The sequence below is a fragment of the Erythrolamprus reginae genome, chromosome 4 (assembly GCF_031021105.1).
Source record: "Erythrolamprus reginae isolate rEryReg1 chromosome 4, rEryReg1.hap1, whole genome shotgun sequence".
Taxonomy (NCBI): domain Eukaryota; kingdom Metazoa; phylum Chordata; class Lepidosauria; order Squamata; family Dipsadidae; genus Erythrolamprus; species Erythrolamprus reginae.
In genome coordinates, this window is record NC_091953.1 from 41,714,957 (window position 1) to 41,741,382 (window position 26,426).

At 40.2% G+C, this 26,426-nt stretch overlaps 1 protein-coding gene across 8 annotated transcripts in view; it reads left to right on the forward strand.

Moving 5' to 3' along the window:
• PHLDB2 (pleckstrin homology like domain family B member 2) overlaps nt 1-26,426 on the forward strand; it is a 69,941-nt gene that overhangs the window by 24,649 nt on the left and 18,866 nt on the right. For 3 of the 8 annotated variants that reach the window (XM_070750139.1, XM_070750137.1, XM_070750145.1), the window contains exons 5-12: nt 810-953; nt 2,186-2,323; nt 17,643-17,771; nt 19,247-19,402; nt 21,795-21,905; nt 22,828-22,917; nt 24,129-24,272; nt 24,826-24,999. In XM_070750139.1, coding sequence (XP_070606240.1) covers nt 810-953; nt 2,186-2,323; nt 17,643-17,771; nt 19,247-19,402; nt 21,795-21,905; nt 22,828-22,917; nt 24,129-24,272; nt 24,826-24,999 — 1,086 coding nt within the window. The remainder of the gene's footprint in view (nt 1-809; nt 954-2,185; nt 2,324-17,642; nt 17,772-19,246; nt 19,403-21,794; nt 21,906-22,827; nt 22,918-24,128; nt 24,273-24,825; nt 25,000-26,426) is intronic. The other 5 variants (XM_070750141.1, XM_070750140.1, XM_070750143.1 and 2 more) reach the window with 5 other exon arrangements.

A 26,426-nucleotide genomic window follows, 5' to 3' on the forward strand; every position in this document is an offset into this window, starting at 1 on the left:
TTCCTGGCCAAAAACCAGATGCCAACGCTGCCCCCCCCCCTCATAGTCCTGACATTGCCCCAGCAGACTTCTTTTTGTTCCCTCGGATTAAGGCATCCCTGAAAAGAACCCGTTTTTCATCCATAGAAGAGATCCAATCAGCCGTGACGGAAACCTTGTGAGAGGTCCCTGAAGACGCCTTCCAGGGTGTGTACCGGTCATGGCAGAGTCGCTGGAAAAAATGTGTAGAGGCCCAAGGACAGTACTTTGAAGAATTTTAAGTGTTTGTGCAAAATCTGTTCAATAAATTACTTTTTTAAAAATTACATTACTTTTGGAATGCACCCTGGAACGCATCTTCTTTTCTTGTTTAAGTCCATGTTGTAGATTTTTTGGCGGGTGGGCAAGATTTTTTGAAGTAGCCGTATTCACTAGGCTGAGAGAATGTGATTGTGTAATCAAGGTTGCACAATTGTGTAAGGTGGAGCTAGCCGGATTCCTTTTAACTACAGCATTGAAGGAAACATGCTAAATAGGATTTATAGAATTACATTTTTAACAACTTTCACGCCAAGCTTTGAAATGATTTAACAATAATCATGCTTTCTGTATGCTTTTGTGTTTGGATTTATTTTGTTTATAGAAAAAATATGAAAATGAATGAATATTCTAGAATGTACTGTAACAGAACAATATTACTTAATGTGTTTTAGGTTATTATTATTTAATTTTAAGTTGGTTGTTTTTTAGAGAAATAAATAATACGATAATTTCATGTTCATCCTTTAAAAGCTCTTCTTTAAAAAAAGACAATTATTGATTTGTTACAGTCACCAGAATGTATAAGCAATGAACAAGTGACATTAGAACTTAATCAAATGGAAGAACAGCGCATTATAATACTAAATAACCTGGAAGAACTTGAACAAAAGATCAAGGACTTAAATGATCAGATGGATGAATCCTCCAGAGAGGTATAAAATCTCTTGTTTATTTCTAGAATCCATTCCTATTTTCAAGACAGTTATAGATAATTAAAATGTCATTTCTCATAAGGAACATTTCATGAGCACAAATAAAGTGAATATACAAAGAAATAATTATACCAGTTAATTTGCACACAATATTAACTAAATCCTTTAGCACTTTCTTACATGGAATTAGTCCTAGATATTAATATAATTCAGATGTAAAACTAAGGTAGCGTAGGATAATTAGATTTAGTAGTTATAATCTAGATTGTAAATTGAATACTGGTAAATTAAGTCTTAATTTAAGCATCCCAGAGTTGTTTGGTGTAGAGATAAGCAGAATATAAATTTAATTAATTTAATAAATAGATAATTTTGGGCTACACTCTTGCTTTTCATCCTACCAAGGAAATTATACATATTAGTTCAGAATTAAATTCTCCCATATGTTGGGATTTTTTCTGTAGTACATCTTTAAAGAATTGGACCGGTCTGGCAGAATATTATATGTTGTACTTACATTTTGTAAATATAAGAACATTGCAGATAGATACCAATTTGAATTGACTACTCCTGGCAGTGATAGCTAATATAGCAATTGCTTTGGATACTATATGATGTTCAGTAAATTGTACTTCTGAAAGCGCAGAGCATCCAAAGGCATGAGCCGTGATGAAGCAGTGGTTAGAATGCAGTAGTGCAGGCTAATTCAGCTCACTTCCAGGAGTCGATCCTCATCATCTCAAGGTTGACTCAGCCTTCCAAGGTTGGTAAAATGAGGACCAAAATTGTTAGGGGCAATATGCTGACTCTATAAACAGCATAGAGAGTGCTGTAAAGCACCGTGAAGCGGTATATAAATGCTAATTGTAAAGCATCCTCTCCAATCCATTCCTACTAATTTTGGCCCAGTTATATAGTTTCCATTAATTTTATTTTATTGCAATCTTACTTTTGCTCCAATGTGCAATATTTGTTACAAGGAAGTTCTTAAACTGCAACAGTTAGACATTCTATGAAAATAAACTTGATGAAGTTTGATTTAAGCATTCAATATTTTGTAGCATTTTCTGTTTGTTTAGGTATGCTTATCTATTTAAGTCATTGTGTTTCCTTCTAAGGACATTGTTTGCATTCAAATGCACACATCACACTTAAATTTTCAAGATATACTGTATGTTTGGAATTACTTTAAGAAGAAGATTGAGTCAGAGAATTTTTTTTAATGTTCTTAGATGGATATGGAATGTGCTCTGTTGGAAGCAGAGCAGAAATCTGAAACAGCTGAACTGCTAAAGGAGAAGGAAATAGTAGATCATTTGAACAGGAAGATAGCAGAGTTGGAGAGAAATGTCATTGGTGAAAAGGCCAAGGTAAATAAGTGGATGATATCACATTTTTTTCCCATAGGGCTGGAATTGTAGAGAGAAGGGAGGGTTTTTTCCTAGTCTCATGATACATTGTTTAAAATTAAAGGCAGAAAAACGTTGCAACTAATTAAAAGACAATTGCTGATTTTCCAAGCTTGTGGAAAATAAAAAGGTATAAATTGATACTGACATTGATACTTATCATATTAGATAATAAATAAAATAAATAGCATGTTGAATTATAAAAAACTTTATGATTTGGAAAATTCTATAATTTTATAATTATATAGAATGAAATAAAATCTGTATTACATCTTAAAATATATACATTTTGTATATGTATAATTCTGTCTTTCTCTTCTAATGAATTAAATAGTTCACTTTGCATTATATAGCTATACAATTATTTACACTTTAGAAGACTTTGTCATAACCATTTTTTAATTTATTTTTTCCCCAATTTTAAACCTCATAATATTATAACACAGATCTACGCCTGTTTTCATACATTTGGGTTTTTTGCTGATATACTTGTCATAACCATTTAACATTTCAGACAGAACCATCTGATCCAGACGATGAGATGGAATTCCTGCACTAAGCAATAGGATTTGACTCAATGTCTGAATAGCTATCTCCTCCAACTTATTTCTATTTCTAAGTGATGCACATTAGTTACATGTTTGCTATATTCTTGAAGCCATAATTTTGGAAATAATGCAATGCTAGTTGAAGTATGTAAACAGGAAAAACTCCTACAATCTAAATGATAAATGAGCATCAACTGTTTATTGGTAAATTTGAAGAAGAGCAAAACTGTCAAAACACTGAATATATCTCATAGGCTCATAATATCATATATGGCCATTAATTATACTACCTACAGTATCTTGGAAGGGAAAGAATATAGGATATTCATGACATTTTAAATTACCTAAGAGTTAAATAGATATGCAGTTAGAATGTTACTGCTGTATAAAGAGTATTCTCCAATGCACTTGCAAGGAGAGTCCAGGATGGGTAATTCTTCAGTCTGATTGGTAGGGACTGAGTTTAATTTAAATATTAGGCAGGTGCCGCCCCCTTAGCCCTCCAGTCTTAAAAACTCAGTCGCAGTAAAGGGACTTTGAGTTTTTGCTCTACCAATAGTATTGGTTTGAGAGGTTTAGGCTTTAAATGTTATTTGATGTTTTTTGATGTATTGATTATTATTAAATCTGTCTTTTTCTTTCCCCTTTTTCTCTTAGGTGCAGCTGGGGGTTTCTCCTCAGGCAGCTCTGGTTTCAGACCTCCAGTGGGTCTAATCCAGTTGACTGCAGCTCCTCCTTGTCTGTGAACCCACACAAGGGCCTGGCTTGTGGGTTCAGGAGTGAGCGCCCGGGGAAACTACCTCCGAGGTAGACTCCGGAGGAGAGGAGCCGGTTGACGCCGCGGGGGGGTCCGCCCTCCCCCGTGGCGAATAAACCAAGGGGAGGGGGCGCAGAACAGGCCTCGGAGGACATCCGCGCCCCCCCCCCGCCCCCCCGATCGCCCCGCTCACAACGCTTATGAAATCGGGCTGATTTCGCTGCCCGTGGCACAGCAGGGAGCCTTCTGGCCGTTTGCCTGTCAGTTCCGACGGCCATGTTTGTTGGAGGCCGATGTCGGAGGTTTCGCGCCCAAAGTGTTTGCGGTTGCCAGGGCAACCGGCCGGCGGCCATTTTCTTCAAGGAAAGTTGAAAGCGAGGCGGGGCTTAGCCGGCCTGTTTGGGCGCGCTAATGTTACAACTGGAATCTGCCCTAGCTACACGCAGGCGCAGTGGAGCAGTTGCCTGTCATTCTGCCATTTTCTGGTCAGAGCAGTTGAGGAGTTTTGGCCTTGATTTCTTTCTGTCTCAGGCAATCTCCTTGTTTTCGTGGCAATATGGCAGATCAGGCGGGCCAGTTGGTGGAGGAGCCCTCTGCAGGGCCTAGCACTCCAAAGGAAAAGCCCCAGAAGGCCAAGGTATCTCAGGGGGCCTCGCTGAGGGAAGCAGAAAAGCGCATCCGGGCCCTGGAGAAGCAATTGGAGGCTTCTCAGAAGGTAATGGGCCCTGTTCCTTCTGCCAGTCAACCCGGTCCTTTGATGGCCTCCCCCACGTTCCTGCCAGGGGTTGTAGGCTCAGCCACGGAGAGAGATTGGTCTCCAGAGAGAGTGAGGCTGCCAGCACCCAGGGCTGAGAGACAATGTGCTGCAGGACTGTCTGCATATCCAGCCTTTCCAGCACCCCAGTCTGGCCAGGCAGCCACTTTTACACCTACAGCTGCAGGCCTGCGCAGCTCCAATGATGCCTGGCAGAGCATGCCTCAGTCCTTGCAAGACCTCATTGCCACAGCTTATACCCAGGGTGTGGCGGTGGGGACTCAACAACATCAGCAGTCTCCAGTGGGACTCCCTCCAATGAGGTCTAGAGACCCCTGGACTGCCCCTGTCACCCTCTCCATGGAAGGCTCAATGGATGAGGAGCGGTCATCTAGAGACGATTTCAGTGGGGCTGAGGATGAACTTTCTGGTGATGAGCAGCCCCCTGAACCACCCAGTTTTCCTGGACTCTTTAAGTCATCCCTTTTCAGGGTTCTTTTGAATAAAGCCAAGATGACCATCGAGCAAGCAGGTGAGGGGGACCAGGCAGCGGCTTCTGAGACGGCCCAACCGGCAGGGGGCCTATTTGTCTTCCCCAAGCAGGAGACGGTCCACATTCCGTCTTCCCACCTGTTCAGAGAAACTATCCAACGCCCGTGGGAGAACCCAGCCGCCGCACAGGGGCCATCTAACCTGGATCGCAGATTCTATACATTTGACCAGGCGATGGAGGACCTGCTGGAGTTTCCAGTGGTGGATAAACCGGTGACGAGCCTGGTGTCCAATGCCCTGGTTCCCTCAGAATCTCAGGAGGGTCTCAGAGCAGAGGACAAGAGAGCGGAAAATGTGGTGCGCAGGACTCACCAGATGGCGGCCTGGGCTCTGCGAGCCGCTTCGGCGGCATCGTTCTTCAATAGGGCCACGATGCTCTGGATCCAAGAACTGCAATCCAGGGTTAATCCGGAAGATACTAGACTCCGCCAGGACCTCAACAAACTCCTGGCGGCCACGGAGTTTTCGGCGGACGCTACGGTCAACGCCGCCAAATTTGCTTCCCGTGCAATGGCCTCCTCTGTGGCCTCCCGTCGGCTCATTTGGCTCCGGAGCTGGCAGGCGGACGTTAAGTCCAAATGGAGCCTGGCATCTGCCCCATTCAAAGGCAAGAAACTGTTTGGGGAGGTCCTGGACGACGTCCTCGTGGAGGATAAAGACAAGAAAAAGGTCATGCCTAGGGCAAACAGGAAGCAGGATAGGAGATTCACTCCCTATCAGAGAAGGCAGTCCTTTCGGTCTGAACCCTCCTCGATGGGCACCCAGGCGTCGAGGCCGTATTTTCAGAGCTCATTTGGCCAGGGGTCCTTTCGGGCGGATAGGTCTTTCCAAGCGGACAGGAATAGATCTTATCAAGGCCGCCGCCCCTTTAGAGGAGGAAGCAGAGGCTTCAAGAAGTCGAAGTGACTCCGAGCTCAGAGGCTGTCTGGGCGGAAGACTGATGTCCTTCCATGCAGCATGGGCGGCGACGTCCTCAGACCCTTGGGCGGTATCTACAGTTGGCCAGGGCCTGAGAATAGAATTCTTCTGCCCTCCACCTCACAGGTTTCTCCCGTGTCGAGTTCCATCAGATGGGGAGAGAAGAAGACTCCTATTCAAAGAAGTCGAGCACTTACTGGACATTGGAGCTATAGAGGAGGTTCCCTTGACACAGCAAGGCAGGGGCTTCTACTCGGCGATCTTTCTCATTCCCAAGTCGTCGGGGGGAGTGCGGCTGATTCTGAACCTGAGGCGCTTGAACCTCTATGTAAAATACAGGAGGTTCAAGATGCACTCTCTCAGATCAATACTGGCAGCCATCCGCCACAGAGACCTCATGTCCTCCATAGACCTGAAGGAGGCATATCTCCATGTCCCAATATTTCCTCCTCACAGACAATTTCTCAGATTCTGCATTGCCGGAGCACATTTCCAGTACAGGGCGATGCCCTTTGGCCTATCATCAGCCCCAAGAGCATTTACAAAGTTGCTGGATGTCCTTACGGCGCACCTCAGATGTCAGTCGGTACGCCTCATGGCGTATTTGGACGACATCGTGATTTTGTCCAGAACACCGGATCGGGCACTAAAGGACCTACACTTAACCATACAGACCCTGGAAGACCATGGTTTTTCCATAAACTGGGACAAAAGCCACCTGACGCCCACGACTCGCCTGGCCCATTTGGGGACGACGATAGATTCCGAACTGGGCGAGGTCTTTCTGTCACGGGACAGGCAATCTACAATCAGGAGGTTGGTGAGAGAGCTGCGCCTCCAGCAGTACCCAAGTCTGCTATTCCTGTCCCAGCTCCTAGGGACGCTAGTGTCATGCATTGGCGTACTGCCGTGGGCAAGGTTCCACCTTCGACCATTACAGTGGTTCCTTCTCCCCTTTCAGAAGCAGAAATCGAGCCATTCTCGCAGGAAGGTTTTCCTCAATGCCAGGGTTCGCAGATCTCTCCGGTGGTGGGTGTCTCCAGCCTTGAGCAGCGGTTCCTCCTTTCTGGACAAGGAATTCCTCATGGTGACGACCGATGCGAGTCTGCGGGGGTGGGGAGCACATCTTTCCTCACAAATAGCCCAGGGCCTGTGGTCGCAGCAGGACCTTTACAACGTCAACATAAACTTCTTGGAGCTGAAGGCAGTGTCACTGGCCCTCCACAGCTTTGCTCACCTGGTGAAGGATCAGCACGTATTAATTATGACCGACAACGTAGCCACGCGTTCCCACATCAACCGACAGGGGGGAACTCGGTCAGGGAGGCTGATGGCAGAGTCGGAGTCTCTTTTCAGGTGGGCAGAGACCAATCTGGCATCGCTTTCAGCGGAACACATCTCTGGGGTGGAGAACGTTTGTGCAGACTGGCTCAGCAGGGAGACACTAGATCCAGGGGAATGGCAACTGGAACCCGGGATCTTCCTAGAGATCACCAGGAGGTTTGGGGTGCCAGTTCTGGACTTGTTTGCAACGTGTCTCAACTCCCAGCTTCCCCGCTTCTTCTCCCGATTTCCATCCCAGGGAGCGGAAGGAGTGGATGCTCTGCGCCTCAGATGGCCTCCGGGTCTTTTATATGCGTTTCCACCGGTTTCCATCATTCCCAGAGTAATTCGGAAAATATTGCAGGAGCAGGCAGAGGTGCTGTTGTTGGCCCCCTTTTGGCCCCGTCGGATCTGGTTCGCAGACCTGATGCAACTCTCAATTGCTCCGTCATGGCGGATTCCGGACCACCGAATCTCCCTCTTCCAGGGGACCATGTCACACCCGGAGCCTCAGTGGTGGCAGCTAACCGTGTGGCGCTTGAGCGGGAACATCTGAGGAGTCACGCTCTGCCAGACACGGTTATCGATACTATACAGGCTGCCCGTAGGCCTTCTACCAGGAGGATCTACCAGGCCACTTGGGAGGCCTTTTCTAAGTTCTGTGCACTACGACAGGTGGAGCCTCAGGTAGCTTCTCCTCCTATGGTACTGACATACCTGCAGGCAGGTCTGGACAAGGGCCTCGCCCCGAATACTCTTCGTCAGCATGTGGCTGCTTTATCCAGTATCATTACATTGGACAGTCATCGCCCCTTGAGCAAACATCCATGGATACGAGACTTCCTGAGAGGGGCGGCTAATCTTAAACCGCCAGTCATTCATCGCTTCCCGTCATGGGACCTGTCCTTGGTGCTTCACTCCATCACAGCACCTCCATTTGAGCCTCTACGGCAGGTTCCTATACGGCTGTTGACTCTTAAGACTGCCTTCCTGGTAGCCATTACGTCTGCCAGGAGGGTCTCAGAGATTTCGGCTTTGTCTACAACAGTGGTCCCCAACGTTTTTTCCACCAGGGACCAGTTTCAGCAAGACAATTTTTCTATGGCCCGGTGGGGGCGGAAAGGGGTGTGGTTGGGGGCGGGATTAAGCATGGGGGTGCTGGTCCTCCCCGCCCCTCTTTCCTGCCATCGCCCTGTGGCCGGCAGAACCTGCCTCCCAAGCCCTCTTGCCCAGCGGGGGCTAAGCGCTGGAGACAGGGGGTCAGGCTGGCCCTCCTGCCTCCCCCCAGCCAAAAACGCAAAAGCGCCCCGCGGCAGAAGCCAAAAGAGGCTTGAGCCTCTCGGTCCTTCCCGCCCCTCTGTCCCGTCCATCGTCCTGTGGCCGGCAGAACCTGCCTCCTGAGGCCTCTTGCCCGGCGGGAGGCAAAGCGCTGGAGGGAGGGGGTGGCGGCATGAGGGCCGGCAGCTGCTGACTCCACGGACCGGTGCAACATGCCCCGCGGCCCGGTACTGGTCCGCGGCCCGGTGGTTGGGGACCCCTGGTCTACAAGACCGGACTTATGTCGCTTTCATCCGGACAGAGTGGTCCTTAGGCTGGACCCGGCTTTCTTACCTAAGGTGAATACCACTTTTCACAGGGCACAAGACATCGTGCTACCGGATTTTTGTACACATGGAACTCACCCTTTAGAGTTGAGGTGGCACAAGCTGGACGTGAGGAGAGCCCTTAAAATCTATATTCGCAGGACTCAGTCCTTCAGAGCTTCAGAGGCCTTGTTTGTATCCTTTTCAGCACGTTCTCTGGGGTCCAGAGTTTCCTCCCAGACCATCAGCCGGTGGCTCCGTGACTGTATATCGGAGGCGTACAGAGCTAGAGGTTCGCCGGTGCCACATGGCATCACTGGACACTCGACCCGCAGCGCCGCCACCTCGACGGCATGGAGGACACAGGCGTCTTTAGAGGACATTTGCCGGGCGGCCACTTGGGCTGCTCCCTCAAGCTTTATAAAGCACTATCGTATAGACTCTTATGCTTCATCAGAGGCAGCTTTTGGGAGGAGGGTCCTACAGGAGGTTTGTTCCTTTGCCGAGCCACTGGTCCAGCCTTCTCCCTCCCTCTAAGTTTTTCTTGGGCATATCCCATCCTGGACTCTCCTTGCAAGTGCATTGGAGAAGGACCGTTGAACTTACCTGAACGGTCTTCTCGATGCACTGCAAGGAGAGTCCAGACCCACCCAGTTCTGGACCAGGGGCCATGTTATGGTTTAAGGTTCCTTTCTTTGAAGTTGTTGTGTTTTTTCATATGGTTCAATAAATGTGTTGGACTTTACTGCTCCTTCGTTTTAATGAGACTGGAGGGCTAAGGGGGCGGCATCTGCCTAATATTTAAATTAAACTCAGTCCCTACCAATCAGACTGAAGAATTACCCATCCTGGACTCTCCTTGCAGTGCATCGAGAAGACCGTTCAGGTAAGTTCAACGGTCCTTTAAAGCATTGTTTCTCAATCTTGGCATCTTGATGATGGGTGGACTTCAATTCCCAGAATTCCCCAGCCAGTGTTGCTGGCTGGCTGGTTGGCTGGGGAATTCTGGAAGTTGAAGTCCACCCATCTTCAAGATGACCAAAGTTGAGAAACACTGATCTAAAGGGAAACTCAGAGAATATGAGGGTATGCTTTTCTCTTCCTGCAAATATAAAGGTTCCCTCGCACATGCGTGCTAGTTATTTCCAGCTCTAGAGGCGGTGCTCATCTCCGTTTCTAAGCTGAAGAGCCAGCGCTGTCCCCAAATATCTCTGTGGTCATGTGGCTAGCGTGACTAAACGCCGAAGGCGCATGGAGCACTGTTACCTTTCCACCAAAATGGTTCCTATTTTTGTACTTGCATTTTTACCTGCTTTCGAACTGCTAGGTTGGCAGAAGCTGGGACAAGTAACGGGAGCTCACTCTGTTATGCGGTGCTAGGGATTCAAACCACTGAACCGTCAACTTTCTGATCGACAAGCTCAATTTCTTAGCCACTGAGCCACCGTGTCCTCTACATAGTAATCTAGTAGTTCCTTATTTGATATGGCTTTTATTTCATATACACAGAACTACGTCACATTCAGAATTTTCCCCATTCATTTCATGGAGAATAACAATATAATTTTATACCAATAGTATTAGTTTAAGTTCATAGGTTGGATTACCAATAGAAAAGGAGATTGAATTACCTTGCATCATTCTAGAAAGATCATTAGGAGACATTTGTAATTGTTAATAATAATAATAATAATAATAATAATAATAATAATAATAATTTATTATATTTGTATGCCGCCTCTCTCCGAGGACTCGTAGCTGCTCACAACAAACAATCCAATATACAAATCCAATATACAGCTTGTTTTTGAAACAGAAAAAAAATAACCCTGCTTCAGTTAGGCTTACTTTGTTAATCTCAAGTTAGTGAGGCATGTGCCATTCTACATAGCACATATAACTGGTGGGAAGATGTGAAGGCAGGGGATATGCTAGTTTGAATCTCCTAACTCCCCCATCCTGTTACTTAATACAGCTCATGAACTATATTCATAGTAATGAATTAATTTTATTGGCTTCCATCTCAGTTCCAGGGATAACTTAAAGTTTTAATGTGAATAATAAAATGCAATTTTGCCATATCCTATAGCTTATTATTCTCTTTAGATGTTAGTTTTCAATGTTATGCTCATTAATTAAATTGTAAAAGTATTTTTTTTTCTATATGGAGTTTTGTAGAGAATGATCTCTGAGAATATTTTGGTAATTTATATTTTTTGTAATTAAACAATAGTTCAATCTTCCATTATACATTTTTTTCTTTTATACTGGAAACACCCACTTCCTTCCTTGAAATAAACACAACTGAATTCACAGGGAGTGTTTGTTAGTAAAAACAACCTATATAATTTATATTGAATATTATCTTGAAACTGATATAATGTTCCTACCCATTTCCATTTTACGGTTTTGCTTTCCATTTCTTTTTTATAGTAATGTTATTAATGATTATACTGTACTTATAACAATAAAAACTAATAGAAACTAAAAAGATAGAAGAATAAAAGGAAAGGGCAAAAGGTGCAGAAAAGAAAAAAAGTACAAATAGAAAAAGGAAAATATACAAAGAAGTGACTTGCCATATGCACCACAAATATAAATATTAGTAATTTATTATCTCTTCTTAAAATACAACAAATTGTCTATTCTTCCCAGATCCTATTCCAATAAACAAATCCATAAAGCATCGTCATTTCAATTTTGATATCAGCCAAAGTCCATTAAGGGTTGCCAGAAATAAAAAGACATCTATTGTAGCCTTGATCAAATAAACCAACTGTATATATCTGTCTTTTATAACAATCTTCTAACAATTAAAATCTTTTTTCACAGAGACTCTCCAATCTGCTCCCCCCCCCCTCAGAAACAGCTCTTCTTTTTTTAACAGTTGTGATGTTTATTAGCAGTTGGATGTTCATGAAGAGTGAAATATTAGATCTTATGAAAGATAAAACACTTTCATTAAAATGTAGCAGTTGTATTTGTACATTTGATAGCCTTGTGTTCAGGAAAAGGGTTAAGAACCCGTAGGAAGTCTTGATCTGGACACCTGCTTGATAGGAAATCTTGTTCGGATTTGTATGACGGTTGTAAAACATGTGTTTATAGGGCTTGTGAAATTCTGAAAAAGCAATGCCATGAATGAAAATGTAACCAGATTTCCATTTAATTGATCAGCAGCTGCATTGGCTTCCTCTTTGATATGATTGTTATTAATGGTAGTTTCAAAGTGACTGCATTTATAAGAATCTTTATCTGCAAAACATTAAAGCCTTCATAGTACACTATCAAAGCCAGGAAACTTTTTACAACTGGATTTAGGAATTATTTTTTACTTAAAAATAGTCCATAATTTGATATGACTTTTTAGACAATAAACCTAAATATTGCTTGTGAAGTTCTAGATATACACCTCCCTTGTACTCTCTATCTTTATTCTGTTGTGCAATATCTTGGCACAACATTAATACAGAGATAATGAAATGATATGAAAAATCAGGAAATCAAGTTAATGTGAGGATATTTTTCTTTGTTCTATGTTGATACTTTGGAATAATTTGGAGCTCTGGTTTATGGCAAGTTTGGCTATTTATTGTAAAGTCCTGATGTGACCAAGACTATGATCAATACATTTGCCCATTGCTTGTAAAGTCTTGTTGTACAAAGCCTTGTATGATTGTCCAAATGAGATCTATTTCGGATATAGTTCTGGAATTCTGGTACAATATTTTATGGAAAACATGGAATCATTTTCTAATGGGAATGTATAACTTTTGAGGGATTGGAAGGTAAGATGATACATGTTTTTTTCAGTTATACTGTTGGCTTAACAAACATTTCTTAACTTAAGCAAATTTGAAGACTTGGGAGAGGAAGGACTACATTTTTCAAAAGTGCTTTTCCAGTTCAGAATGTTAATACTTGAGAAACTGCAAAATTAAATTTTACAGTTTGCAATTTTTTTGTTTCTGATGTAAAATACGACTTTTTAGAGTTTATTTTCACAGTAGAAAAAGCTTTGATATAATTTGAGCCAAATAAAACAGGTGTTTTAAGTGGAATTTTCTCTAGAGAAAGAGATTTCTTGCTTTGTTTATGTGAAGCAGACAGGGTATATAGGCTCCTGCCACAGCTGGGAATCCAAGCAGGATTTGGATTTTGTTGGCGATATTTGATACAGTCACAGCTGTCCAAGGGAAAAGGACATATATTCAGGATGGATAGGGACTTCAGTAGGCTTCATTTCTCTTTTGCTGTTTATCTCCTAGTCAGGATGCTCAAATCTTTCTAAGAGCAAAGTTCCAGTGGCAAGGACAAACAGATAGCTGCATTCAATCATGCATGTTCATCTGGGTGGAAAAAGGCCTACTATGAAGAGGGGAAGGAAATGGAGAATGATAGCAGCAGCACTAAGAAGCAGGAGTTTGTTCTGGGCCAGTTCCCAGTTGAATACTTGGCTAAACTTGTGGCTTCCTTTGAGGTATCAAAGGGTATGTAGAGAGATGGCCTGTTCCATAACACTCTTTAGATTATGCATGTGAACATCTCTAGGATTTCCTAACTATTAGAGAAAATAACCCAGTTCCCTTCTAGCATCACAAATTATTTGATTTCATATATTTACAAATTTATACATACATACACACATACATACATACATGCGTTATAGATTTTTGAGTTGTTTGTTTATAGCTGCATGCATTATTTCAGTATTTTATAAATAAAATACATTTTGGGTTTTGTATATAATAATGAAGGTATAAGTTGCTGTTTTAAAAACAAAGTGCATGAAACCAATGACATGAATAAAATGGTATATAAATATTTTCTTTTGTGAAAAATATATTGCAAATATAATCAGAATAATTGTATATGTGTGGAAGGGATATATGTGATTATGTTGATTATGTTCTGATCAGGATTATATACTGTCTAGAAATTCTGATTAATTTTTAGGGATAAGAGTTGTCCATTCCATTTTCTTCCTTTCGTTCTGTTTTATGGACATTTGATTTATAATAGGAAATTTAAAAATAAATGTATTAAATTAAGCAAATTGTATAGACATGTGGATTACAAAGTTTGTATAAAACATCTAATTTTTAAAAAAACTTTGAAAAGGTATTGCTGTTTTAAAGCCAATATCCATATGAGGACTTTTAATGATATTTTCTTTGTTAACAGAGGACAATATACAATTATATTTGTGTCTTAGTACAATTCTGACCAATGCATATTTTTATATGTATACTTAATACTTATTAAATAACTGTTTAATTCCAAAGGGTTTGTTGGAAATTATACAACTCATAGAATTTAGTCTTATCTTATAAAACAGATTCTAGGAGATTAAGATAATTTCAGTTTTCATTGCCAGTGTCTTGTGCTCTGTAACATTTTATTCAGAAAAAAATGTCCCATTATATCTGTCTGTAGCACATAACACAGTAAGTGTATTATAGGGCAGTAGCATAAATCTTCAATATCCGTGTTGATATGGTGGCCATTTTCTGTTCAACTATTCTTTTTAAATGTGTTTCTGTTGTATAAAAGACATTAATTCTGATCTAACAAAAATACATGTCTCCAGTCTTAAGAAAAAAATAGGAAATGGCTCTTCCATTTAGCATTATATTCCCTTGTCTATCCATTACATGCAGCTGTTAACCTTCCAAATTAATGACTTCCTTGTAAGATGAGCTCAATGACATCCTTGTATTTAGTATCACTGAACAACAGAAGATGCTAACTTTTCTCTTTAGCTTCCTTGTTACCCTGGCAAATGAACATGTTTGAATGAGAAGCTCTAGGAATTCATAAAAGTACCAAGGGTAGTTTATAGGATGTTTTGGATTTTTAAAGGCTTAGTAACATTCTGGGAGATTATAAACTTATTTATAAACTTATTAAATAACTGCTTAATTCTGAAGGGTTTGTTGGAAATTATACAACTCACAGAATTTAGTCTTATCTTATAAAACAGATTTATAATTTCAGTTTTCATTGCCAGTGGAACAAATAAAGATACTTATTTTTCATGTAACAAAAATTGAATAAAACATTTTTTAAAATTATAGCTGTAAAAAAATATGGATTTTTAAAAAATCTAATAAGTTATTAAGCCAACAAGCTTAAAGTTTGTTATGTGCACACTGATAGAAATAGTAATAAAAGAATATGTAATTAAACATATAGACAGATACACCTTAAAATCAACATAGACTCTGTCCAGTAAACCTGCTTAATAACATTTAGGTAGGCTAAGGTTAGCTTTAGCATAATTCAGCAGGGTTATTGATATGATTTTACCAGTAGTGAGTTCTAAAACCCTTTACTATCAGTTTGCATGTGTGTGCAATGTTACTGCGTATGCACAGAAGTGTCCCGGGTGGATGGGTGGAGCTGTCCATGTACCAGTTCTAAGAACCGGTCCGATCCAGGAGCAAAGCACTGTTGGCTCTTAACGTTCATCAGTACTGCTACAATATAAACTGAAATTTAACAGTATGGCATCCCCATGGAGTCCTAGAATTCCTTAAATTAAATATTGAATTAATGTGCTTTACATTATAGAAAATGGTTTACCTCTTCTGCTTTGCACTTAAGCTCTCTCAAAGTTTTTTCTTTCAAAGAGAAGAATATGAAGATATGCTTGTGATGCCCCTATTCCCTTTATGACCCGTATGAAAGTAAAGAAAGATTTAAATGAAGATTTAGCTATGAATGAGGAAATTCTGTGATTCCTAATCAAGTTTAGGGTCAAAAAGGGAATTTAAAAAAAAAGATAAAGCAGCCCAGTGAAAAATTTTGAAAGACACTTCTTAGAAACCTAGCAGATTGAAATAAAAATACTATATTCTTCCCATTAGACGCAGTGGTTCTCAACCTTTCTAATGCCGCATCCCCTTAATACAGTTCCTCATGTTGTGGTGACCCCCAATCATAAGTTTTAACAACAATTCCCCCAACAGAGATTTAAGCTGATTGGCAGGAAGGTCAGAGGGACACCGCCATTGTAAACACCTGATTGGTCAGATTGTAAAAATATGTTCCAAAGTGCCAAAATAGAAGCTTTAGTTCCTAACATCATGTGATGTTAGGAACATGGTCTTAGGTGACCCCTGTGAAATGGTCATTTGACCCCCAAAAGGGTCCCGACCCCCAGGTTAAGAACCACTGCTTAGAGTTTCACCATCAGCAAACCTATTGCAAAAATCATATCATAATATTATTGGTCATTTTGTACCTTCATTGCATTCATTTTATTAATATTACTTGCCAGTAGAAGTTAAGCCTGCAAGGGTCTGTTGACAGTGGACACAAAATATCTGACTTATATGAATATGTAGTTTAGAAATATCAGGTTTTTATGGATTTGTAGTCTTTTTCCCACCAAACCAAACCTGTTTATGAGAAATTTGTAAAGTAGTGTAATCTTAAAATTTATTCTGCTTTAATTTGGGGTTAAAGAAATCTGCATAACTATGGAAAAATATTTTGCCATATTTGTGACTGGCACTAATTGGCTTAGAATTTGTGTTGTCTGATCAAAATAGGCTTCCTTCAGCTAAACTAGATTTTTTCCCCAGCATGTTTGATCACCGAAACAGAATTTCCTGTCCCAACCACTTATTGTTGAATGATCTGTCTTTCTCCACTTATATACTGCCTTAAGGACTACTTATCTCTTTGTCTGTTATCTTTATGTCAATAATACCTGTTTTCTTCACACTAGAAAGCTTGATTGTCCAACCTTTTGGCTTGCCTGGGCCACATTGAATGAAGAGAAATTGTCTTGGGCTGCATATAAATATATGATTAATGTATATAAATAAAAACTTCTTTTATTTTTAAATATTTTTATTATGTTGTTGGATTGCATTACAAGCTGTCCGAGGCCACATGCTGCCAATGGGCCGCAGGTTGAACACATCTGCTATAAAGCCTTTGCCTTGTTTTTCTTCTATCGTTAGGAAATTAACCTGTAACCATTTCTGTTTCATCCATGCTAATTATCATTGAACTTGAAATCATTAAAGGTAACACTTCATCTGGAACAAAACCCCAGAAATAATATGATAGCTCCAGGAGTATAATTACAAATCTAACATTGACTTTGTTTCTGCTAATTAAGAATACATACAGGAAATGGAAATTAATTCATAAAGTTTATACTGGGAACATATATGTTCTCAAATCTGGCTTTGTTAAAGATACAAGTCATTGTAGAGTCATGTTTTATCTTCATTAATGTTAAGATAAGTTTGAAGAACATGGAACTAATAAAAGAACCATCATAAGGTTCTTCCTTTATGTTGTAATTATGCCTTTCACAATTTCTGTTCACCATGCTGACCCCCTATACATCTATAAGGAGCTAGATTGCTGAAGATAGCCTTACAACACACAACATATAATATGATTTATGGAAACTCTATATAACATTATAACATAGAATTACCATATGCTCCAAACTACGAGACAGTTTCTCTTTGGTTAGCATAAAGATGTGTATCTTCTGAAAATACCCAAGATTTTTTATTATTATATGAGGTTAATCTATTTTTTTTCATATATGATGTTAAATATCAGAATATATATTGACAAGTATCTATAACAGATTGACTAAACCACCTTTTGGATATTCCCAGGTTGTTAAAATTACATTCAGAATATTGCGCTAATATGCAAAATAGCTACAGCCTACCAGCATGCAAAGCATTCTTTTGAAGCATTTAGCTCATTCCTTCAGTTTCACCTCTTTGCCCTTTGCCCTTCAGAATCACTAACTACTGCTTGGGTTTGAAGGTAATTCTGTTGTTTATTTTTCTGGCTCAAACTCCAGGAAAAAATAAAGCTTGATGCTGAGAGGGAAAAACTAGAAAAGCTTCAGGAGCTTTACTCCGAGCAGAAGACTCAGCTTGATAATTGCCCCGAGTCCATGAGGGAACAATTACAGCAGCAGCTTGACAGGGTCAGTAGCATTGATGTGGTGTTTCTTTAGTGATTGTGATCAGATCAAGCCCAAAGATTCCTAACCAACTCTTTCTCATGGCTTCAGTGGTGGATTTTCTATATTGCTGATAAGAACATAAGTGCATGGTGACAACTAAACAGAATGTCCAAGCTGGCTTAACAATGGATGTGCACTACATGTTTCAAAAGTTATCAGTCATCTAAGGCTTAGCACTGTGGCATTGAACACTAAAGATGTGTATGACTGAGTATGAGTGGAATTTTGATGTTTAATCAGATTAGGAATCTACAGTGTTCCCTCGATTTTCGCGGGTTCAAACTTCGCGGAAAGTCTATACCACGGTTTTTCAAAAATATTAATTAAAAAATACTTCATGGGTTTTTTCCCTATACCATGGTTTTTCCTGCCCGATGACGTCATATGTCATTGCCAAACTTTTGTTTGCCTTTAATAAATATTTTTTTAATAAACTTTAATAAATAAACAGGGTGAGTAATAATCTAAATGGTTGCTAAGGGAATGGGAAATTGCAATTTAGGGGTTTAAAGTGTTAAGGGAAGGCTTGTGATACTGTTCATAGCCAAAAATAGTGTATTTACTTCCGCATCTCTACTTCGCGGAAATTCGACTTTTGCGGGCGGTCTCAGAACGCATCTCCTGCGAAAATCGAGGGAACACTGTAAACGATTTATCTGTCTTAATGAGGAAAGAATTTTCAATTAGGCATGAAGGATTACTTTCATTACAGCATTATAAATCTTTTCATTTTTTGAAAATGAAGAATATGTATAAATAAAGTCCTTCTCCCAAATTATTCTTTTCTATTAGATTGTCCTTTTTTATCATTCCATATAATTTGATGATTGCTTTGTTTTAATTTTACAACCATTGTGAATATAAATTTATAACAATAAAAAACAAAACTAGGAACTAGTGGGAGATTTGGGAATATGGAAATAGAACCATCAAACATTTCCAGATCAGATTATTCTGAGAGCATTTTTTTTCCTTTCAGAAAATAGAAAAGAATTAACATGAAATTTGATTTAAAAAAAGAAATCTGAGAGAGGTAGTGAATTCAAACAGCCTAGAACTGTTTATTCATGATCCAAGCCACAATCATGCCTGTTCTAAACTGCAACAAATCTTCATATTGGCACCCACTTTAATTTAATTTTAAGGTGTTTTCCTTCTTTTTTGTAGTGCATATTTAGCATTCACCTCTGTTCATGATGACTAGGCTAAAATAAAACAATGGGTCTGTTGTTGTCATTGATTAATTTGAGGATGTACATGATAATTTTAATTTTAAGTCAACAGGTATTTTAAAAAACATGCTAAAATAGACTTAGACTGCAATTGAACTCTTTGGGATTTAATTTTTGTTTTGGATTATGCTTTGTGTTGTTCTATTCCTTTTGCAAGGAATAGAATGCCTTTAAAACTGATACGATTATTTTTCCACATTGAAGGATGCAGACTTGTTGGAGGTAGAAAGCAAACATTTTGAAGATTTGGAATTTCAGCAGCTTGAAAATGAAAGCAGATTAGATGAAGAAAAGGAAAATTTAACACAACAGCTTCTGCGTGATGTTGCTGAATATCAGCGTAGCATTGTCAGTAGAAAGGTAATTTTTAAAAAACCAATTAGCTCATTATATTTGAATAGTTTAGTTCAGTGCCAACTGATTGCAGTAGTTAATCTAGCCAACAATGTGCAATTTACTAACAATTCAGTTGTTAATTTCTAGATTTGCCTCATTAAGGTTTAGTAATTACTTAACCTAGGAAAAATAATCTGAAGTATTATATTTCCTTTTCTTATCCAGAAAGGTTTTTTTTTAATATTTAAGAGAGATGATAACTTTTCCACAAATTTGTATTTGTATTTGTACATGTGTTCCATAACTTTCATATAGTCATATCCTCCCATAAGTCTTCTCTTTCTGCTTACTTTTCTATTTTGCAGTAGTAGTAGAGGTATTGATAATGCCAGCTATTAGTGCTGCTGGAATATGCAAGCATGTGAAGTCCAATTACAGGACTTCTACGTGTTCTGTCTGGGTCACTCCGGAAGCTAAGACCAACCCAAAAAGATAAGCTAGACACACCAGTAAAAGGCAAAGGCAGTTTATAGAATTCAAAGAAAACACAGGTAACAGAAAATGTCCTTACAAACAGGAAAACGCTGGCATTTCAAATATATACACAAAGGCAATACAGTGATCCCCCGTTTATTGCGTCCCCAACCATTGCGAACAGGGTACTTTGCTATTTTTCAACCCGGAAGTCAAAAATACCATCTACGCATGCGTGCCGGGCACGCATGCGTAGATGGCAGCGGCTTCCCTGGGTCTTCCCCCTCTTGCTGGCGTCAGCGAGGAGTTTCCCCACCGCCCACGCAAACTCCTCGCTGCCACCCGCCCTTCGCCCGCCCACGCCGTTCATTCTCGCCGCTTTTGAGCTGAGTCCGGGAGCGAATTCGCTCCCGGACTCAGCTCAAAAGCGCCGATAGCAAGCGGCAAGGAACGGCTTGTCTCGGCGCTTTCGAGCTGTCAGCTCGAAAGCGCCGAGACAAGCCGTTCCTTGCCGCTTGGTATCGCCGGTTTTGAGCTGAGTCCGGAAGCGAATTCGCTTCCGGACTCAGCTCAAAACCGCCGATAGCAAGCGGCAAGGAACGGCTTGTCTCGGCGCTTTCGAGCTGTCAGCTCGAAAGCGCCGAGACAAGCCGTTCCTTGCCGCTTGGTATCGCCGGTTTTGAGCTGAGTCCGGAAGCGAATTCGCTTCCGGACTCAGCTCAAAACCGCCGATAGCAAGCGGCAAGGAACGGCTTGTCTCGGCGCTTTCGAGCTGTCAGCTCGAAAGCGCCGAGACAAGCCGTTCCTTGCCGCTTGGTATCGCCGGTTTTGAGCTGAGTCCGGAAGCGAATTCGCTTCCGGACTCAGCTCAAAACCGCCGATAGCAAGCGGCAAGGAACGGCTTGTCTCGGCGCTTTCGAGCTGAGTCCGGTCAGCTCGAAAGCGCCGAGACAAGCCGTTCCTTGCCGCTTGCTATCGGCGCTTTTGAGCTGAGTCCGGAAGCGAATTCGCTTCCGGACTCAGCTCAAAAGCGCCGAGAGCCAGCGCCAACCGGACCCCCAACCCGGGTTTGGGGGGCTGCTAGGAAGCCCTCCATGCCGGCGGCAAACAGCCGCCCCGCCCCAATCTTCGGCTCCTCGCTAGCGCTGTGGGAGTAAAAACACCGTCTGCACATGCGCAGACGGTGTTTTTACTTCCGCATCGCTACTTCGCGAAAACCCGCTCGTTGCGGGGGCTCCTGGAACGGAACCCTCGCAACGAGCGGGGGATCACTGTAGTCCATGAAGCAATACAGGATTCTTTCTGCCAAGACGAAGCTGTAGATAGCAAACATACACCTCCCATGAGTCTTCCAGACTGCTGGACCACAAGCCAAGATCAGAGACGCCGAGAAACAAAGCAGGTCACCATAACTCCAACTGATAACACTCCACATGGCTTCAAGAGCTTGCCTGCCTTTTAAACCCTGCTAATGAGGACCACACCCAAGCCCTGCTGTTCCCAATTCAATGTTGATAATACTTCTTTAATTGCTCCTTCCGTTGCTCTGAAGGTCTCTGTCGCATGTCAATGACAGCTTGTGCGTCATCCAAGCTACTGGCTGGGGAGAGCCCCCCCTCCCCCCGGGGCTCTTAATCTGTTCTTCCTCGTCCCATTCCTGACTCTCCTGTCCCCCGTCCAATTGCTCAGCCCCCTCCTCTTCGCTGTCCTGCTCCTCCGGGCATGGAGCCAGCAGAGACGCAGCTGGTCCCTGAGCAGCCTCAGGCTGAATCACAACACTACGTATACAAAGAAGAAGAAAAAACTTGTGAAATGTTGCTGGTATACTACTGTACTTATTCTGTAGCCTTCTCTGTAAATTTGACTTTCAAATGTGTAGGAACTGTATGAATAATATTCTAAAGCTCAATATTAAGTTGTATTAACATTATCTTTACGATAGGAAAAGGTTTCTGCTCTCAAAAAACAAGCCAATCACATTGTACAACAAGCACAAAGAGAACAAGATCATTTTGTGAAAGAAAAAAACAATTTGCTAATGATGTTGCAGAGGGTAAGCAATTCTTCCTTGTTTTTCCAGGAACGTAATTAAATGTTAATTTACAAATTCAGATTATATTATGTGGCTCAACTTCCTCTTTTTTGAAAAAAATATATGTAAACACATGTTAATATAACATGTATCTGTAATATATAAAGTCCAGTGAAGAAGTAAATAATGTATATAGTGAAACAAACTCCAGTTGTATTCTCCATAGCAGTGGAATGTATCGGGTGGGTTGCTACTGGTGCAATAAGCCACAGCGCACCGGTAGCGGCTGCTAGATTGCGCAATTTGCATGTGACTGCTCTAGTGCCAGTCTTTTGGGCATTGCCATATTTTTTTCTTTAATTTTTAATTTAACTTCTGCCCATACGCAGATACAAAATCTTGTGAAGGAATGCTCGCATGTGTGAGATTTCAGCGAGTTTTTGTCTTCATGGATGCACAGAAGCAAAAAAATTGCCAAAATCTCATGCGCACGTGTGTCCTCTCATAAGATTTTGGTGTGTTTTGGCTTCCTGCGCATGCATGGAAGCGAAATCATGCTGGGGACACATGCAGACACAGCTCCTCATGCTGCACACACAGCGCACCAGTAGCAGCAGGTAAGAGCAATGCGCCCCTGGAATGTATATGAAACTTTACATTAACATGCAGTGGATTTGTTAACTATTCCCTAGCAGGATTATCAGAATAAGTACGTCTTTACCATCACGTGTTTGCTGAGGGAAATTTTGGTATTAAAACTAATCCAGCAAACAAATTGTGAAGGGTATCTATTGTCTAACAAAAATTTTAAAAATGCATTTATGAACAATTTTCAGTTGAAACATCTTAAAACGTTTTTACAATCTAGTTTCTTTTGAAAGAAGAGAAATACAATTTTAAAATGTGTATAACATCTGCCTCAATTATAACTCATTTTCTACAGGAGAAAGAAAATCTTTGCAATCTAGAAAAGAAATATTCCTCATTATCCGGAGGCAAGGGATTTCCTCTGAGTCCCAGCAGTCTAAAAGAGGTAGTGTGAGAGATTTGGGAGAAAGGGTTTGAAACAATATGGTAACTGACTTATTTTTCATATTATTCTAACCATTTCATAAAGTTCAATGAAAAGTGACTTGCAGTTCCCTACTTCTAATAAAAGGGCTTGTTAATTTTAATTGCTAATATTTTGAAGGTGGTCAATTATTCTAAGGAGGATTTTCTAATAAAATGTGACATAGACATGTGTGCTGAAAGGAAATATGTATTGTTTTGAACCACAACCAAACCATTGCATTTCAGATGTTTTCTCTAACCCTTTGGATCAAGGATGGTTGGACAAATTCTAGGGTTTGAATGAAACAAAATCAAGATGAATCACATATTATTTTAACATGGCATATAGTATCAGACTGTAAAAGTGGTGCTGAAATAATTGGCCTCCCAAATGGTCTTCAGTTTCCTTAGATTTTGTGTTCTCTTTTTGTCATCTTATTCCATTTGCATGCATACTCCAGCGATCATTCATTTTTATTGATTATGCAGACATTTATTTCAGTGTTAGTAGAGTTACACAAAATGTGACATACTAGAAAGGAGGAACGGAAAACCAGATTCTCTGAGTGCATCCTTTCAGTTCTTGCTTGTGCCTAAAACCTTTCTGCTACTATTGCTGCTGCTCTAACAACTTACTTATTTTTACTGAGAATTGCAGCTGTTATAATCCATGTAATTCAAAAGAAAGTATTAGTATTGTGCATAACATTTGATTTCAAACTTCCCTAGATTATTAATGGTTCATTGATTTTTTTTGATGGAATTAAAAATGTAAGTTTCTGTCATATTTTTGTTTCATCTAATTACAACATTGATTAGAGAGCTTCATATTTTAAAAGACTTTTGGGTGTTTATTTTTTTTAAAAAAGCTTAATACCCATTCTTATTGGGATCATGCTTGAAAATTCAAAGAGTCAAAATTTCAGAGGGCTACAGAGTAAACAAGTTTTTCTTAGAATATGGTAGTGTTTTAAGCAATTACTATATAAACATGAGACCATAGTAAATTTAAAGCATGGAGGATTCAGCAGAGATGATTGAAAAAGTATGTCAAGAAAATAGTTTTCTAATATCACAGCATTGGCTGTATCACTCTAAACTAACTTTCACAGAGAACTTCAAAATTTAATATTCTTGCATGCCTTTTCACTTTTGCTTTTGTATGTTTAACTTCTGAATTCCTCCTTTTAGGATTTTGTGAATGTAAATGACATTAGTGACCCACATGGCAATTCCACGAATATCTCCCCTTCCACTCAGCCCCCCTCTGCTGCTGCTGCTGTTCCCACTGAACCATCCACAGTTGGCCTGATAAGCCAGTCACAAAATGAAGAGGTTTGTTGGAGAGACATTTCCCGTGTGTAAACATTATGCTTTCAAATTTTGTTCCCTTGGTGTTCACAGGTTGCAGTAAACCTTTTTATTAATTAAAAAGTTGGGTAGGGAGCTGAGTTAATTTTCCCCCTATGGATCTCTCTGAGCAACAGATGTTGTATGTATGTCTATTTGTCTTGGGTATATCGTGTGTCTTCCTTCTTACGTTCTTTTCCCGAGTGCTAATAAAGTAACTAATTAGACTCTCATTGAACACCTTATGTTTATACCATTTCTATTTGGATTTGCAGGAAAAACAGTAAAGCAAGATCTATTTTCCCCTAGGATATAACAAACCTAATATCAATATATTAGATGCAGTGGGAGAAAAATACCTTTTTTGTGTGTGTGTGTCCCCCCCCCCCCCCCCCTGTAAACTGTTAATAACACTTCATGCATCTTAATGTGAGATTTGGCTTTTAAAAAGCTTTTCCCATAATAAACATCTTTGTAGTATTTGCATCTTGTATGTATTTTTGAAACTCTCATACCATTTCTTTTTTCCCCTATAAAGCTGAGAACACCTTTCTGTTATGGATCTGTGATTCCTCACTCTCTCTCTCCTCGCCCTCTTGCACAACTCTCACCAGCCGACTGGCCTGAGGTCAGGGCTGCCAATGTAGAGTCTTTTCCTTTACCTGATACACCACCTCCTCTACCAGCTAAGAAAAACCGAAGGGAACCCCAGGTAACATGTCAGAAGGCAGGCTGACTTGGTAATGAGATGATTATCATTGCATGCCCCAGTTTGAAAAAATGCATGGAAAATAGCCATTAGTAAGCTCTTCAGAACCCTAAAGGTCTGAATGTATGGTCCAATGCTCTTCCCCTTAAAACTGACTGATGCAATTCTAACAGTTATAATAGGATTTTGCACACAAAGTTCTATGTGCGTTAGTTGAGAACATTTGCATATGCATCTTTTAAAGGATCACCTACTTAACTTCTGAATCATGCACAATTTCTTTATTAAGACCAGTGTCTTTATTCTTAATAGTTTTATTACACTAACATATTAGGACCAGTGTCTTTACTTAACAGTTTTATATCACACTGACATATACATTGCTGATTACAACCCTTTTTCTGTACAAATAGGAGTTGAAGTCATGAATTGAGCATAACTCTTAACATTTATCTTCCCTTTGAATGGTTCTTGTCTCATTCTGATATCAGCATAATAAATAATTATATCTGGTATAAAATAAAATAAAAAAGAATATTTCAAAAATAACTCTGAAGATACATTCACATTTACAAACAAAGCACTCTGAAAACTGTTGTAAATCTGATATTATATTTCAGTGAAAAATACACTGTATATACCTCTGTAGCCACAAATTGTCTTCTTTGAGTAGAACCTGACTTCCATAAAAGTTACATTTGTATTATGTGATAAACTTTGCTGTTCTCCCTGTGTGTTACTAAGGAAGAAATCAATTCTAGACTACATTCTTTAGCTTCTTCTGGCTAGAACAGTTCAGAACCATTATTCCTTACAGTATGGCAAAATAAGTTAAGCAACTCCACAATAACTAATTAGTTTTATCTTTATACGGAAGGAATTGGGTATTACAAACTGGTGCATTGATTGGGTAAGTTGTAAAATAGGTTAACAGGATTTAGATTAATCCAATAACAGATTGTCATTTAGCATGCAGTTGGCAATAGTACATTTCATTAACATTAAACTAACTAAGAAACCCCAACCCTGTGAAATCTTCCTTTGTTATTAGTAAGTGACCACTTTTATTATACTTTGCATTTAAAACAAGCTACAGCAAATAAAATTACCAATAAAACATCAGTGTAACCTTTATGTCTTTTTGTTTAAATGTTGTATATCAAAATTATATGTGCCACTGTTCTAGTTCAAAAATATTTTTGCCTTTAAAATCACAGTGAAAATATATATTCTCTTTGCTTATATTCAGCTATTAAATAGAACAGAGGATTTATGACGTATAGTCACAAAACACTTAAATGTATCCCTTTAATATAAGGATATATTATTGCAGTATGTTTACATTAAAAATTACTTTTCTTGTGGAAATTATTCATGTAACAGTAAATGATTTAAAGAGCTACCGTATTAGTATCCTAATTTTTGTGAAT